Source organism: Puntigrus tetrazona, chromosome 19, assembly GCF_018831695.1.
Source record: "Puntigrus tetrazona isolate hp1 chromosome 19, ASM1883169v1, whole genome shotgun sequence".
Taxonomy (NCBI): domain Eukaryota; kingdom Metazoa; phylum Chordata; class Actinopteri; order Cypriniformes; family Cyprinidae; genus Puntigrus; species Puntigrus tetrazona.
Window position 1 is genome coordinate 7,576,071 of NC_056717.1, and position 15,366 is coordinate 7,591,436.

General features: G+C 38.9%; 2 protein-coding genes across 2 annotated transcripts; one reads left to right on the forward strand and one right to left on the reverse strand.

Annotated features, from left to right (window-relative positions):
* Positions 1 to 109: 109 nt before the first annotated feature.
* LOC122323247 (serum response factor-binding protein 1-like) lies at positions 110 to 5,164 on the reverse strand. Its single transcript, XM_043216940.1, has 3 exons — positions 4,949 to 5,164; positions 3,322 to 3,999; positions 110 to 1,780 (listed from the first exon to the last, which is right to left on the reverse strand). The coding sequence occupies exons 1-3, from the start codon at positions 5,162 to 5,164 to the stop codon at positions 236 to 238; spliced, it is 2,439 nt and encodes an 812-aa protein (XP_043072875.1). The 3' UTR covers positions 110 to 235.
* An 11-nt stretch (positions 5,165 to 5,175) lies between these two features.
* Positions 5,176 to 14,085, forward strand: maco1a (macoilin 1a). Its single transcript, XM_043216943.1, is given in 12 exon segments — positions 5,176 to 5,311; positions 6,069 to 6,210; positions 6,353 to 6,479; positions 7,711 to 7,821; positions 7,824 to 7,833; positions 8,267 to 8,445; positions 9,564 to 10,071; positions 10,160 to 10,318; positions 10,997 to 11,179; positions 11,269 to 11,389; positions 12,114 to 12,288; positions 12,373 to 14,085. Coding segments are annotated over 12 exon segments (1,998 nt in total). The 5' UTR covers positions 5,176 to 5,231; the 3' UTR covers positions 12,576 to 14,085.
* The last annotated feature ends 1,281 nt before the right edge of the window (positions 14,086 to 15,366 follow it).

Consider the following 15,366-nt stretch of genomic DNA (forward strand, 5'->3'; position numbering starts at 1 on the left):
TCATCAATACTTAGGAAGTCTTTGATGGTGCAGCTGGAAAAACTGGAACTGTATGAGGGAAAACAAATAATAATAATAATAATAATAATAATAAAACACTTTCACACAGTTTTATCTATGACGTATGTATTACACACAATGGAAAAATCACTTTGAACAGTTTAACATCTGTGTATTAATACAGCTTCATAGTAAATACTTTTTCAAGGTGAATAAAACAAATTAATTTAATTTCTTAATCCTCGTCAAATTTGATCTTTTTCCCTTGGAATACTGCGATTTGTGACTGCTGTTCCTTTCTCTTCCTGCTAGCCTCCCATGAGGGATGGAGGCACTGCTGGGGTGGGTCTGACATCCTGCCAGGTGGACCTCTGGGACTCCTCTTCTGCTCAAACTGCGGCCTCCCCCTCTCTGCCCCTGAAGGTCCCGCTTGCTTTTGTTCAGCAGCTTTAAAAGTCTCTCTGTTGGGTTTGAACGGAGCCGTCCTCCTGTCAGCACCAAGGTCTTGGCCTTTATATTGAGATGCTTTCATCCTACCCTCAGGACCTTTCCTCCGGTTCTGGAACCGAGGAGGTCTCGAGCCAAACTTTGCTTTCTGAGAGGACACGCTAGATTTGGACAACACTGGGCAAAACACAGACTGCAGTTTACCTAGGTTCGTCTCATGGGGTTTGCTGACGGCCTCCTTGTCAGTTTTCTGAAGCTCGCTCTTTTTCTCCTCGACTTTACTTTGGCTACTTTTCCGTTTCTTGAATTTGCTAACCTTGCCCAGAAAGAAATCATCGTCATCACTCTCTTCAGACTGAGACGACTGCTTATGGAAACGTTCCTCTGTGCTGTCATCGAAATATTCCTTCTCTTCCTCCTCATCTGATAAATCGCTTTCTTCCTTGTCCTTTTCTGCCTCAACCCTCTTGGTCTCAGGTAGGTCTTTTTTCTTTGGTGGCTTTAAGGCGGCCTCTGTTTCTTTGCTTGCTTTACCAAGGTTCTTCTTACTTACATTTGAAGACATTTCAGGAGAACTTTTGATATTACGAGCAGTGGCCTCTGCTTTCTGTGATTTAACTTCAACCCCTTTAGATCTTTCTGGAGATGTTGTGATGATCTTGGAAGGTGTACTTTCTGTTGGCTCTGCAACGCTAGACGTATGGGTCCCAGGGTTAGAACTGTTCAGTTTTTCCTCTACCACATCACCCTCCTCTTTACTGTAATCACCGTTGTCCTCATTTGGTTCCTCGTCTTCCTCTTCAGATTCCTCGTCTTCCTCTGGTTCTTCTTCTGATTCCTCGTCTTCCTCTGGCTCCTCTTCTGATTCCTCGTCTTCCTCCTCCGATTCCTCATCTTCATTCTGGGACTGCACCGTATCCAGTTTGTCAGTCTTCTTCTGCTCTGCTTCCACAGCTTTAGCTCTTTCTTTTTTGATGGCTTCTTTGACCTTCTGGAGCTTGTTGATGAAGCGGGAATGTGTGGCGATATGTGCGATGGCTCTGTCCACTGGGCTCGCCTGAGAGTCCTGCAAAACCTTCGCAAGGTCAACATTGTCCTGAAGTGCAGTCATGGTCACCTGATCCAGCTTAAGGCTCCTTAAAGCCGTGATTTTTTTCATGATTTCAGCTGCTTTTTCTTGGCTTTCCTTCAACTCAGATTCCTGACCCTTCTTCTTTTTCTTCAGAGAAGCCACTTGCTCTGTCATTTTACTGATGATCAGTACCCTCGCCCTCTTCACTTCCTTCCTCATCCTGATAACTTCCTCTGGGATGCCCACTGTTTCAGATGATCCCTGTAAAAGACATTTATTTCAGAATAACCTTCAAGTAAAAAGTATAATACTATTCACAGATAGTGAATAAAAGCATTTGTTAATTATTCTATAAAGGAACATTCTTTCAATATTTACTCATCTTCACTCCAAACCTGTATTCTGTTGTTTTCCAGGTAACACAAAATGTTTTTTCTGCAGTATGTACCTTAGTTTCAGAGTCACAGTTGTTTAACTGTTTAACCATAAAGGGTTAGTTCTCCCAAAAATGTAAATTAATGTAAAGTCATTAATTACTCGCCCTCATGTCAAGAGCTTTCTGGCCCTGTGCATCTAAAAGGTCCCCAGGCCCAGAAACATAGTGAGGACATTATTAACATAGTAAGTAAATACTCCATGTGGTTCAACTGTAATTTTATGAAGCTATGAGAATGCTTTCTGTATGCAAATAAAACAAAAACCATGACTTTATTTTAATACTTCTCCTCCCCATCACTATTCATGTGTTGTGCTACTCTCAGAAGTGTTGTTACTATTACAGTACGATACAATTATGCTTATGATATAATTACGATTTAACCACTGATGTCACATGGAGTATTTTAATGATATACTATACTTCTGATCCTGGACACATTTCAGATACCTTCAGATACCAGATACCTAATGCCAGAATTTTCATTTTTGGATGGCCCCTTTGATTGTACAGTGGCTTAAGCATGTTGAAAAGATAATTAAATCCAGTGTTTACTTTGAATGTGAATGTCTTTCACTACCATTCAGTTTGTCCTTTTGTTCACAAAGGATGCATTTATTGTGGTGAAAAATTGAAAAAATTAAAAATAAGTACAAATTGCTACGCAATAAACATTTCTTAATATTATAATAAAAACATCTCACTGACCCCAAACTTTTGAATAAGTGTATATTTAGATTTACCCATTCTTAACCAAAAATATCAGATCCCAGGTTTCAAACATCTTGTATTGTTTTTGCATGCAAGCAAACACTGATTTTCAGGTTTACAAATTCAGGTTTTCCAAATTCTGGTTATTTTTTGACTTTGGCCTCTTTTTATTGTGAGGATAGGGAAATTGGCCATGGTAACTCTGGCAAAACTAATCAAGCTAGACAACGGCACTCATCTATCAACAGTTTTGCCAGATTATAGTAATGTTGTTGGCATGGTTTTCACCAATGACATTTAGCCCTGAGATACACATCTAACCTGACAACGTGTTTTAGATGAATATTTGAAAGCATGCAGAGGGAAATATTTTCTGTGAGCAGTGACTATCAGCCTCTTCTCTACAAGAAACTGTTATATGACTCTTCAAAAATGTATCTTTTGTGTTCCACTGACAAAATAACAACATATGGGTTTGGAAGAACATGAGGCTGATTCATTTCGGGAAAAACATTAATTTAACATTATTTTATCAGCACTGTTTCATTGTATAATTGGATACAGCTTGTTTTATAGCATCTAATAATAGTATCACCTGCACTCAATGTAAACTAAAATATTTTAAAAACACCAAATACACTTCAAATACACTCACCTCAACTGTTAATGATTCTTTCTTCTGGCACTGATTGGTCTGTTCATTTATTGTCTCTACACTCGTCTTCTGGCTCTCCTCTGTGAACCCATCTATCACCTCTGGCCTGTCTTCATCTGTCTTTTTATCACCCTCATCCTTTTTCAGCTCCTCATCATCACCTTCATCGCTTAACTTCTCTGAACACGAATCATCACCATCGTTATCTCTTTGCGACTGATCTAGTGACGTGGCGTTTTCTACAACGGTTTTTGATTGTTTTTCAGCATTTAATGGATTTGTTCTCTCTTCTTTGAAGGCTTTGATGGCTGCCTTTATGCTCCGGATTTTCTTGCTGAACTGTGGGTGTGTGGCGATGCGGGCTATGGCTCGTTCGGATAGACTGGCCTCTTTATCCCGGCATACTTTCTCAAAGCTGATGTCCTTCTGTAGGGCGGCCTTGGTAACCCTGTCAAGTGAGATGGTCTTCAGCTCATGGATCTCCTCCCGAAGTCTGGCAGCTCGTCTGCGGAACTTCTCCAGGACTGCCTCACTTCCTTTCTTCTTCTCCAGGACTAAGATCTGACGGATGAGTTTCCGGATGAGGAGCACCTTCACCCTTTTGACCTCCACCCTCATCTTGACCACCTCATTGCTGAGGATCAGTACCGCAGGCATCTTCATGTACTTTCTAAAAAACTGAAATAACAAGAGCAACAAGTAGTGTAAGCATGCTATTGAAAGCTTTTATTATTATCATTATTATTATTATGTTTTCACATCATTCTTGTTAAGCCATGCTTCTTAACACTGGGATGTTACTTGCTCAGAAACACAAGGAATGCGTCACATCAATACTACTATTTTTTATTTTTTTTTCTCTCCTTTTAAAATAAAAGAAATAAATAATCTTACTGACCCCAGGTCTTAAATGGTAATTTATCTGGACTAAACTATTAACTAGAAATAAAAAAGAAATTGTAAACAAAAGGAATGTCATTTAAAGTGTTCTTTCTTTCATTAGTTCCATTTCAAATCTTGTTTTCAGTGTCAAATCACAGGTTTCAAATATAATTTCAGTATTACTTTATAAAATCATTATTATTTTAAGAAAAATATGTTTTCAGTTACAATTAATTTCTAAAAAACATTTGTTGTGATAACGTGGACATGGAAATACATTTCTAGATTCTACTCACATTAAATACATACCATTTATATACATTAATTAAATATGCAATATATTACAGCGATGTTTGTGTACATCATCTTGAAAAAAGTTAAAAAAGTTTCATTAAAAAAAAAAAGTACATTTATAGACAAGTGGAATGTTGACATGAACAGATCAACACTAATCTGTAACTTACAAAACAACAAATGCAAGTATTTCTAATAAACATAGATATAAGCTCCCCACAACGTATGCTCTCCCCCAAAAATGTTATTCAAGCAATAATTAATTCTCCCGACATATCTAACAAGCTGTTGTTTCTTCTCATCTAGCTCAAGCATGGCTGAAGGCATGTGTTGAAGTGATCCGGAGTGTTATATTTAAAAACACCGCGTGTGCGCAGTACGCCAACCGTTTCACTTCAGTATTATTATACAAACCATCGCAACCTCAAGCCACGTCAACGTTAACGCTTACCTTTACGAAATAAAGACGAAAATCAGACAGAAGAGTTGTCTGCTCAGGATGCCGCCATCTTGCCTCGGGAACGTAGCGCAGAGCGTACGACGTCGTTGCGTCACCAGGCGTCCAGAATAAAAATGGGAGGGCCTCACGCAGACTGTTTTTATTTATTTCTTTGTGTCTAGTGCAAGGCAAAAACTGACAGTCCCGCATTCGCGTAGCGATGCGCATCAGTATTAGGACGGCCACGTAGTTTCCCCTCGAGTGTTCAAAGTTACAGGAATCTAAAGGGTGGAGAATGAAGCGGCGCAATGCGGATTGCAGCAAACTCCGTCGCCCGTTGAAACGGAACCGAATCACCGAGGGTATTCACAGCAGGTACGGACGGAGGAGCTCCCGAGCACCGACCGCACCGTAATGGCGTCTGTGAACGGAGCTCGGCCGTTTACGAGCTGTCACAGTCAGATACAGATGACAGCTCCGTGCGGTCCTTCGCTCCGGCCCGAGTGTGTAGCGTATGCGCGGATGCTGGCTTTTGTGTGTATCATCCAGTAGTGCAGAATGCGAAAGGATGAGCATTAAATGTAGTGCAATGTTCTCGTGCAGCTGTCTTTTATGGCCATCATCACAAGATCCAGCTTGCGCAAATGTGTTTTGGGTCATGGTAGCTGGTGCCTAGCTAGTCTGCGGCTGCTCAACCAGCTGCAATAAAAACAAATGAATAAAACGGCTTGACCAACTGGTAGCTGTTGCTGGTCCACCAAAACTAACTAAAGAACTACTGAGCCGGAGCTGGATCTCACAGTAGGGCAGTATGTTGCTGTCACGTTATTGAAACGTTTCTGTCGCCTGCACTGTTTCCCACAGGTGTTGGGTTGTAATGAAGGTAATCTTATGCAAACCGGTTGATTTTTAGATTGTTCTTGTCGATTAAACCTTGTGCAACTAAGTCCTTCTAGTTTCTGTTAATTCCACATGACGCTGTTGACCCTGGCTGTATATCTGTGGTCCCATCTAAAAAATCACTCCCAAGATCCGCTTCTCATTCATAAATAAGCTTTTCAATAATGTGTGGTTTGTTTGGACAGGGCAATATTGCTGTCCGTGATTCTCCCGATTTCTCTTGATCTGGCAGTACCTTCCTGTATCTGAAGTTCCTGGTCGTTTGGGCGCTGGTTCTGCTGGCTGACTTTGTGCTGGAGTTCAGGTTCGAGTACCTGTGGCCTTTCTGGCTTTTCATCAGGAGCGTGTACGATTCCTTTAGATATCAGGGACTGGTGAGTATTTGATCTCTCTGTGTTACTAACGGCTCACTCTCTGCTCGATTGCTAATCAATCAGCTTTATAAACGTCTCTGAGCGTGTGGCGTTCTACACGGGCTTAATCGATCATCTCTACACTTCTCATCTGATTCCACAGGCGTTCTCTGTGTTCTTTGTGTGTGTCGCATTCACATCAGACATCATCTGCCTCCTGTTCATCCCCAAGCAATGGCTGTTCTTCGCCGCCAGCACGTATGTCTGGGTACAGTACGTGTGGCATACAGGTAGGTCAACATCGCCCAAGCTCCATCTGACTCTCCACGAGTATCATTTTAGAAGTAAAGGTTCTTGCACGCAGAGTCCGACGTTGTCAGATGCTATTTTCGTATTTGCTTTCGCAGAAAGTTGGTCCTGATCTGATTTTTATTTATTTTTTTTAAATATATATATGTAGAATATTTTTCAACGTACAAAAATTTTGAACGCTGTGTGCTTACACACTAATAGAGTTGATTGAACTGTAGAGAACGCATAGAAGAAATGATTTCGTGAAACTCTATCTCTATCGCTAACTCTATCATGTGATCGTAAATTGCACAATCCTCCTTTGACTTCCACTGACCAAAGAAAACGTCAAGCATGCGTATCCACTTGTGCTTCCAGAAACCCAGTTGACCGTTTTCTTGTTTTCTCTCAGAGTTTCTGTGCATGTGCATGAAAAGCTCCGTCAGAAGTTTTGCAAGCGAGTAAGCGCCTATAGTCTTTGTTGCCGATTATTCGTTGGCTTGGTTCAGGAGCATTCTGCTAAATATTACGCAACTGTTCACTTTTATAGCAGTTACTAGAGAGGGTGATGTTGAAAGGGCTTTTCTTATGCAAACGATACAATTTAGATCTCTCTGGATGTTCCTTTATCTTCTATATGAGCGAGTGGGCTTTTTTATTAAATTTTTTTCCCCCCCAAAGCGCTTGCTGGTGATTGACGCGACGGTTAATATGTTCGTAGTTTATTCAGAAGTGTTGTTGTTGTTGTTGTTGTTATTTTTGAAAAAGATTTGAACTCTGACTGAACGGCAGAGATCTTTGATGGATTTTCAAGCGCTCCTGTCATTATACGTCCTTTTCTTGGGTCGATTCAGTGATACCTCGGGATAGAGGAGGAAAAGAATCGCTGACACCGAGTGATTGTTCTTTGAAAACTGCTTCAATACGCCTTGAGCTGTGACTGTGATTGCTCCTGCTGACACACAACCTGTAGCGAGTCTCGACAAGAGAGGGTGCCTTCAGCAAACTAGGATTTTGTTTACGGCCTAGAGCTTGTTTCGTGAAACCTGTGTGACGTTATTGATCTCCCAAACAGCCGGTGGCCTTTTTACGCAGCTTCTTAGATGTCTAGGTCACTAATGGGCTAGAAGTCATTATAGTTTGAAGAATTATGCTTTCCTTGATACGTCCTACGAATGTCAGGCTAGAGATCAGCTGTCGAACATCATCTCTCTCTCGTTGTATTTTCAGAGCGAGGTGTGTGTCTGCCGACCGTCTCTCTCTGGATTCTCTTCGTCTACATCGAAGCAGCCATCCGATTCAAGGATTTGAAACATTTTCATGTAGACCTTTGCCGTCCATTCGCGCTCACTGGTGAGCTTTGCTTCCATTTACGTTTGGCTACATGCTGTTATTTCAAACCTGTGCGATCTACTTTCTTTCAAAAAACGAGAAGTTCTGAAGTATGTTAATGCTACTCCTTTCCAAAAAAACTCGCTGTCTTCCATCACATCGCATCCTTGGGAGCTGCATGTTAAAAAAAAACAACAACTTGTATTTCAGGGGTGAATTATCTTTTCATGCACAAAGTCACATTATGCTTCACCAATTTTTTGGTTATTAAACATAGCTGATGTAACTTTGAATGCAAGCTTTGTATTTGTAAACACACTGTTGGTGTCTCCATAGCAGCAAATGGGAGTGTTGCCATTATCTGAAGGTGTCTGATGTTGAGTCATCACTAGTTGTACCAATCATATTTTTTTTTCTGTTTTCTGTAACATGTTGTTCCATTCTTTCATTGCAGCATTGGTTATCCCGTGGTGACGCTGGGCTTCGGATTCAAGAGTTATGTCAGCTATAAGATGCGTCTGCGCAAACAAAAGGAGGTGCAGAAGGAAAATGAGTTCTACATGCAGCTCCTGCAGCAAGCCCTGCCTCCAGAACAACAGATGCTTCAGAGACAGGAACGAGAGACAGAGGAGGGTAAGATCACCATTTGACCAGTTTCATAACATGATCACGCCTTCTTGATTTGCTAAAGGGGAAGCTAAGCAAAGCAAAGACAAAGACCAATTGTCCATAATCTAAAAAAGAAATACAGTTTGAAATAAAATGCACTGAATTAATGAAAAGTGACAGTAATGACATTTTATAATGTTAAACAATAAATGTATCATATCTAATTATGTAATATATATATATATAAATATTTATAAAAATATATAATTATATAAATATAAATGGGGTATATTTGTAACAATAACCAAAAATACACAGTATGGGTCAAAAGTATCCACTTTGCTTAATATCCAAAATTATTTTTAGCATTAAAGTAAAGATCATGTTGCATAAAAATATTTAGCAAATTTCCTAACATAAATATATTGAAATGTAATTTTTGATTAGCAGTATGCATTGCCGGGGACTTAATATGGACAACTTTAAAGGTGATTCCCCCACCTGCATTTTTTTAGCAGCAAATATCAGCATGATTTCTGACGATAGAAGACTGGAGTAATGATGATGACAAGTAATCTTTGCCATCATAAGATATTTCCTATTAAAATCAAAATGTTTTACTGTATTTCACAATGTTACCATTTTACTTTTACTTTTTTCTTTCAAAAACAAAACAGAAACACCATTGAACAGTAGAGTATATGTTTTAGTAACATTTTTATCTATTATGTAAAAGAGTATAATACATTTAAAATATTTATTAAATAAATATGAAATATTTCTTGATGTCATTTACAAAGTTTTACTAAAAAATAGTTTTTTTGGCAACCCAAGCAAAGAGATGAGGTCCTGGTTCTTTCGTCACACTGAGAATGAAAGGGTCGACTTTAGGGCACTGTAGGAAACCGTGCTCAGTGCTGTGTGTTTTGGATGCATACCACACATTTTACCTAATGCATCCATGCATATGGAAAATTTTCATACTGTGCACATTAAACGTACTGCAAAAATAATACCAGTCATATGGTGGCACTAAATAGCCTTTTCATTTGCATGGTGCTTTCTGTTGTGTTTTACTTGTAGTCATACCATTCAGACAGAATTGCCATGTAACCTTAAAATCTCTTTCGTTCATTTGGCAGCCACCTCAAAAGGCACGTCTGAAGCAGACTCCGTGTTAGTGGCTCAGAACGGCACTGCCATTACCAAGAAGCTGCCCATCTCTCTGCCCGAACTAGAGTACAAGGAGAAAGGCAGAGACGGGGGAAAAGACAAAAAGCAACAGCAGCAGCACAGCATAGGCATAAACAACAACATCCTACAGACTGTGGATGCTAAACTACAAGACATTGAGTACATGGAGAACCACCTAAACGCTAAGAGACTCAACAACGAGCTCGGCGGCAGCGCCGAGAACCTGTTCCTGAAAGAGGAGGTGGGCGGTGGAGGAGCAAGCTCTGCCACCTCCAAACATTACAAAAACTCCTCCCCCCATAGCCACAACTCCACCAATGGCAGCGTGCCGTCCTCCTCGTCCAGTAGGAGTGAAAAGAAACAGAAGTGCGCAGGGAAGAACCTCGCAGCTCACAGAGATCTGATGGAGAACTGTATACCTAACAACCAGCTCAGTAAGCCAGATGCGTTAGTGCGGTAAGAGTCCTTAACTGTGGTCCGAGTCAGCAATTGGAGTGCGTTCGTCCTGTTCATTGTTTTTTTTTATTTTCACTCTGTCTGGCAGGCTCGAGCAGGACATAAAGAAGCTGAAGGCTGACCTGCAGGCGAGCAGACAGGTGGAACAAGACCTGCGCAGTCAGATCAGCTCTCTGAGCAGCGCCGAGAGGAGCATGCGCTCTGAGTTAGGCCAGCTCCGCCAGGAAAACGAGTTGCTGCAGAACAAGTGAGAAGCCAGCTGCTTGAATCCCATTCTAGATGATTACCACAATGTGCCAAAACTCTGATTTATTTGGAAACATTTGACAGGTGGTGTTTTTCATTGAGGGTAAATACTAGTCAATTCATCATTGATATGATAAATGATTGTGATTGGCCAGTATTAATCAGGCTTGAGAGAGAGGTCTGGTATACAGGTAGAGACACCTACATAAAGACCATTCAACTACAAATATAAAATCTCTGATCTCTCTATCTATCTATCTATATATATATATATATATATATATATATATATATATATATATATATATATATATATATATATATATATATATATATACACACACACGTGTATATATTGTTTTTTTAATAGAATATTTTTAAATTGTTTTTATTTTATTATTATATACATTTTTAACAATTCTCAAAAAACAATCAATTTAAAACAAATAATAAACTTTAATGCATTAAAATCTCAAATTCAAACAAACAAGCTAAAACAGTTTTAAAAAAAAAGTACTTAAAATTAGTGTCCGAGGCCCCCAGTTTTATGCTAATTGTTAATTATTTGTACACTTCTATTTTATTATTCTACACCTACCTTTGTATCATCAGATGCTCATTTCCCTCTCTCCACCCCTGCAGTTTATGCCAGCGTTGATTATGTGCGTCTCTGTATTAGGCTTCATAATGCCGTGCAGGCCAAGCAGAAGGACAAGCAAACGATTGTGCAGCTGGAGAAGCGGCTCAAGGCAGAACAGGAAGCGCGAGCCGCGGTGGAAAAGCAGCTCGCAGAAGAGAAGAAAAGAAAGAAGATGGAAGAGGCCACAGCCGCACGTGCTGTCGCTCTGGCAGCTGCCTCTAGGTAAGACCCCGTAGTCTGTGGAATAGCCTTTAAATGATAATACTGCGCTGCGATTGTTTATGCATGCTGTTTTTGTTACGTCCTCACAGAGGAGAGTGCACAGACTCGCTGAGGAGTCGCATACGTGAGCTGGAGTCGGAGTGCAAGAAGCTCACACACGACATGAAGCTGAAGGAGGAACAAATCAGAGAGCTTGAGCTCAAAGCGCAAGTAAGCCAGAACCCCTGCCGACACGCTGCTTTCATATGCTTTCCCAAGAGCAATATTTAGAATAAAGCATTCAGGGAGGGATGACCTTTTGCGAGGCGCATTGTGTTGCAGCATTTACACCCAAAAAAATTATCTCAAAAGAAATTGATCTCTTAAGCTCATCAAGGCTGCATCAATTTGGTCAAAAATACAATCATAACAGTAATATGAAAAAGTTTTTTTTTTTTTTTTTTTTTTTTTTTTTTTTTTTTTTTGACTGATGCAAAATTTCCAGCATCATTAATCCAGCTGATCATGTCAGGATTTCATAAATAATGAATATGTCAGGCTAAAATAACCATAACTTAGTAAGTAGTAGTGCAAATGAGCTGTTATTCTCTGAAATATATATATATATATATATTATACGTGTGTGTTGAAAAATGTTATTGATTCACTGTTCATACATTCATACATATAGTTAAATATACACATTTGACCTGATTCCTGGGTTAAACTGCGTTTATTCGGTACACAGTTGGCTGCAGATTCTCATTCATGTTTGGAAGCAGCCTCAAGTTGTTCAGATGGATAACATCTAATCTTAAAATTAATTTACCCTTTGATTTATTTTTCTCAAATAGAAAAAAAATGGCAAATTAAGGATGCGAATTAAGTTTAATGGTGTTTCATATTCACTAAAACGGACCTTCAGATGCCTAACTCTCTGTTTCTCTACGTGCAGGAATTGCGCAAATATAAGGAGAACGAAAAGGACACGGAGGTTCTGATGTCAGCGCTGTCGGCCATGCAGGACAAGACCCAGCACCTCGAGAACAGTCTGAGTGCTGAGACCAGAATCAAACTGGATCTCTTCTCAGCGCTAGGAGATGCCAAGAGACAGCTAGAGATTGCTCAAGGTGTGCCTCTTCCTGTCTTAACGTGCCTCTTAGGCTCTTCTGCCTCCGCTCACTGATCTGCTGTCTCTCTTTCCCCGCGCACAGGTCAGATTTTGCAGAAGGAGCAGGAGATAAAAGAGTTGAAGCAGAAGATCGCAGAGGTCATGGCGGTCATGCCCAGCATCACCTACTCGGCAGAGACCAACAGCATGAGCCCCGTGACCCCGCATTACTCCTCCAAGTTCATGGACGCCAGTCCCTCCAGCTTGGACCCCAATGCCTCCGTCTACCAGCCGCTCAAGAAGTAAATGTCCAATCACATCGTCCACTTTGCTCTTATAGTCTAAGAAGTTCAGTATGCAAACCAATGGGATGGGGTAGTATTTTTTTGTCCGATTTACCCCTCCTCTATTAGTTGTTGTTGGATAAAATAAGTGGAGAAAGTTCGAAAAAGGGATGTCCTATTGACCAGAACTGCCCTTCTTTGTGTTTAAGGTTATTTTTTGACACCTAAAACCTTTTCTTGGTAACGGCACTTCAGCCTGTTGTGGATCTTTTGTCGTCATCTGTTTGGTGAGGTCTTTATGAAGATCTTTAATGATTTTATTAGCGCCTCCTCATCTTTGTGTTGAATATGAACCTGTTTTATGTGCCAGTGACTTCTTTTACTTCCCTGGTATAAACATGCCGTCTTTAAGTTTTTTGTTTTTTTTTTGAATGTAAAAAGAAAAGGGAAAACGTGTTGAAATGAGACGTTTTTGTGATGGAAAAACATTGTGTTTTGTTGCAATGGAGTGATTTAAGAATGCATTTCAGTTTAAGTATGACCATAGTATTGTGCATATTATTATTATTATTATTATTTTTTATTTTTTATTTTTTTTTTTTTTTTGAGGGAGGTGAAATGCATTTCATCACAGATGTTGGATCTGAGTTGGGTATGTTTTAGGATTCTGTTCCTCCTGTTTTCTAAAAGGTCGAAGACACGAAAAAAAAAAAAAAAACGTGTTTAAAAAGGGACTGATGTTCACATTGTATTTGTTGACAAAAATGCTGCATAAATATTCGGGAATGTCGTCGTATTTTGCGGTCAATGCAAGTCCTTTTTGTTACCGGACAAAATTGAAATAGAATTTAGTTGAAACCAGTTGAAAAGCTGAACTTATGATGTCTTGTTTGCCAGTTGTTATGTTACACAGTGCCTTGAAATATCCTGTTCAATATAATACATGCCATGATCGCCCACCCCTAGAATCCATCTGATTGGTCCGCACACCACATGACCTGTTTTTTTTTTTTTTTTGTTTTGTTTTTTTCCCCAGCGTGGCATTTGAAATCATCTGCCCTCTCGTTGCCATGTGTTTTGTCAGGGGGGGAAAAAAAGCAAGCCCACTCTAATCCACTAGTTATCGATGGTCGCTGTTTCTGTCATGTCTCTAATTTACATTAACATTGCATTTTTTATAATACTTGCTGAATGTTTTGGTTTTGGTAAAACGTGCCAATTTTTCCTCCCTTCCGCCATTTTGATGTCATTGAAGATAATGCAAACTATGCGTCATTTCATAGAGACTTCAGTGACTGGGGGGGACACCTGAAAATCAATCCATTAACGCTTCATGACTGGAGTCCTTCACATTTCTTCTTCAGTGGTTTGTGTCATGATGCAGGCAGAATATGCTTGTTTGGTTTGGTCCTTGTTTTACAACGGGGCTTTCTTTTTTTATTTGTCTACCTTGGGAAAGTATTACTGTGGATTGCATTTGGTGTTTTTATGGTAAACTTTGTGGAGAGTAAAGAACACGCCTTTGTTTCTCATTGTTTTGATTTTTTTTTTTTTTTTTTTTTTTTTTAAGAACAAAGCCAAATATTGAGGTTGTGCGACTGTGTATACAAAAGTAAAGTACGTCGGTGCTGTGCTTGTTAGGGAAAATTTTGCACTTCATTCAAACATCATTAGATGCTTTATAATAACACTTAGAAGGTGAGAACATATCATAAACACAATTTTTCATTTTGACAAGTAAATAATAGGTCGTAACATGTAACTTTATTTGTTTGTATTCTTTTTTTTTGCCAGTATTATGAATGTTTACAGCAGTTAAAGTTCAGTTTTAATGTGTGATTTAATTGGCTACAAATATGGTCATTCATACTTGAGAAAAGACTACAGGACTATTATCTAAAACAATAAAAATAATAAATATACAAGAGAAGAAAAAATAAATTAAAAAAAAAAAAATAATAATATATATATATATATATATATATATATATATATATATATATATATATATATATATATATATGAAAGTGTTTCATTATATGCAACTGAATATTTCTTAGTTTCTTATTTTTGTTTCATTAGTTGATGTGTCTTGTTTAGTTTAAATTGAATGACTAAACTAAAAATCAATAAACTAAAAACTAAAATGTTGTAATAAACTACACAGTGAGAAATAAACGCAACAAAATTAAAATAAAAAAACATTAAAATGTTTTAAAAGTATAAAATAAGAACATAAAAATGTAATTAGAAATATAACACTGGTCTTTAGGAAACAGTTTGCAGTTTTTTAACATTCATAACATTATTATTTACAAATATTGAAATGCTAAAAGTGCATGAAATTAAGAAATTGTTTTTTTTCCTAAATAACTTTTTCTGTTGGTAAATAAAAAGCTTTGGTAATTCGGGGCCTTCAGATATCTGATATCTGAAAAATTCTGAAATAACTTCTATTGAGGGGGTCAGCAAGTCTTGCTGTGTTATTATAACCATAGTGATACAACTTAATTTGATCTGATCGTTTTATTAAAACATGCCTTAGTTTTAATAGAGGACATTTTCTAGCCACGCGAGGGCGACAAAGATGACATCAGCAGATCCCATTATGCCGTCGCTCTTTTTTCGTGTCTTTCTATTCTGGGAATCGTGGACTGTTTCTAAACCTTATAAATGTTGACTCGCCGAGCATTATAGTGAGGAATGACCGCATCACGGCGTCCATACCTCGCTCCTTAATACAAAGCCGCTGTCTGCTAGGCAGCTGTTTAATATTCGTGCAAAGCCGTGTCAAAAAAAGCACAATCCGACCG

Coding starts and splice junctions, on each gene's coding strand:
- LOC122323247 (XM_043216940.1), bottom strand. CDS start 5,164: ATGCGCATCGCTACGCGAATGCGGGACTGTCAGTTTTTGCCTTGCACT. Junction 4,000..4,948: donor TTCGTCTTTATTTCGTAAAG/GTAAGCGTTAAC, acceptor TTGTTATTTCAG/TTTTTTAGAAAGTACATGAA. Junction 1,781..3,321: donor AAGAATCATTAACAGTTGAG/GTGAGTGTATTT, acceptor TGTCTTTTACAG/GGATCATCTGAAACAGTGGG.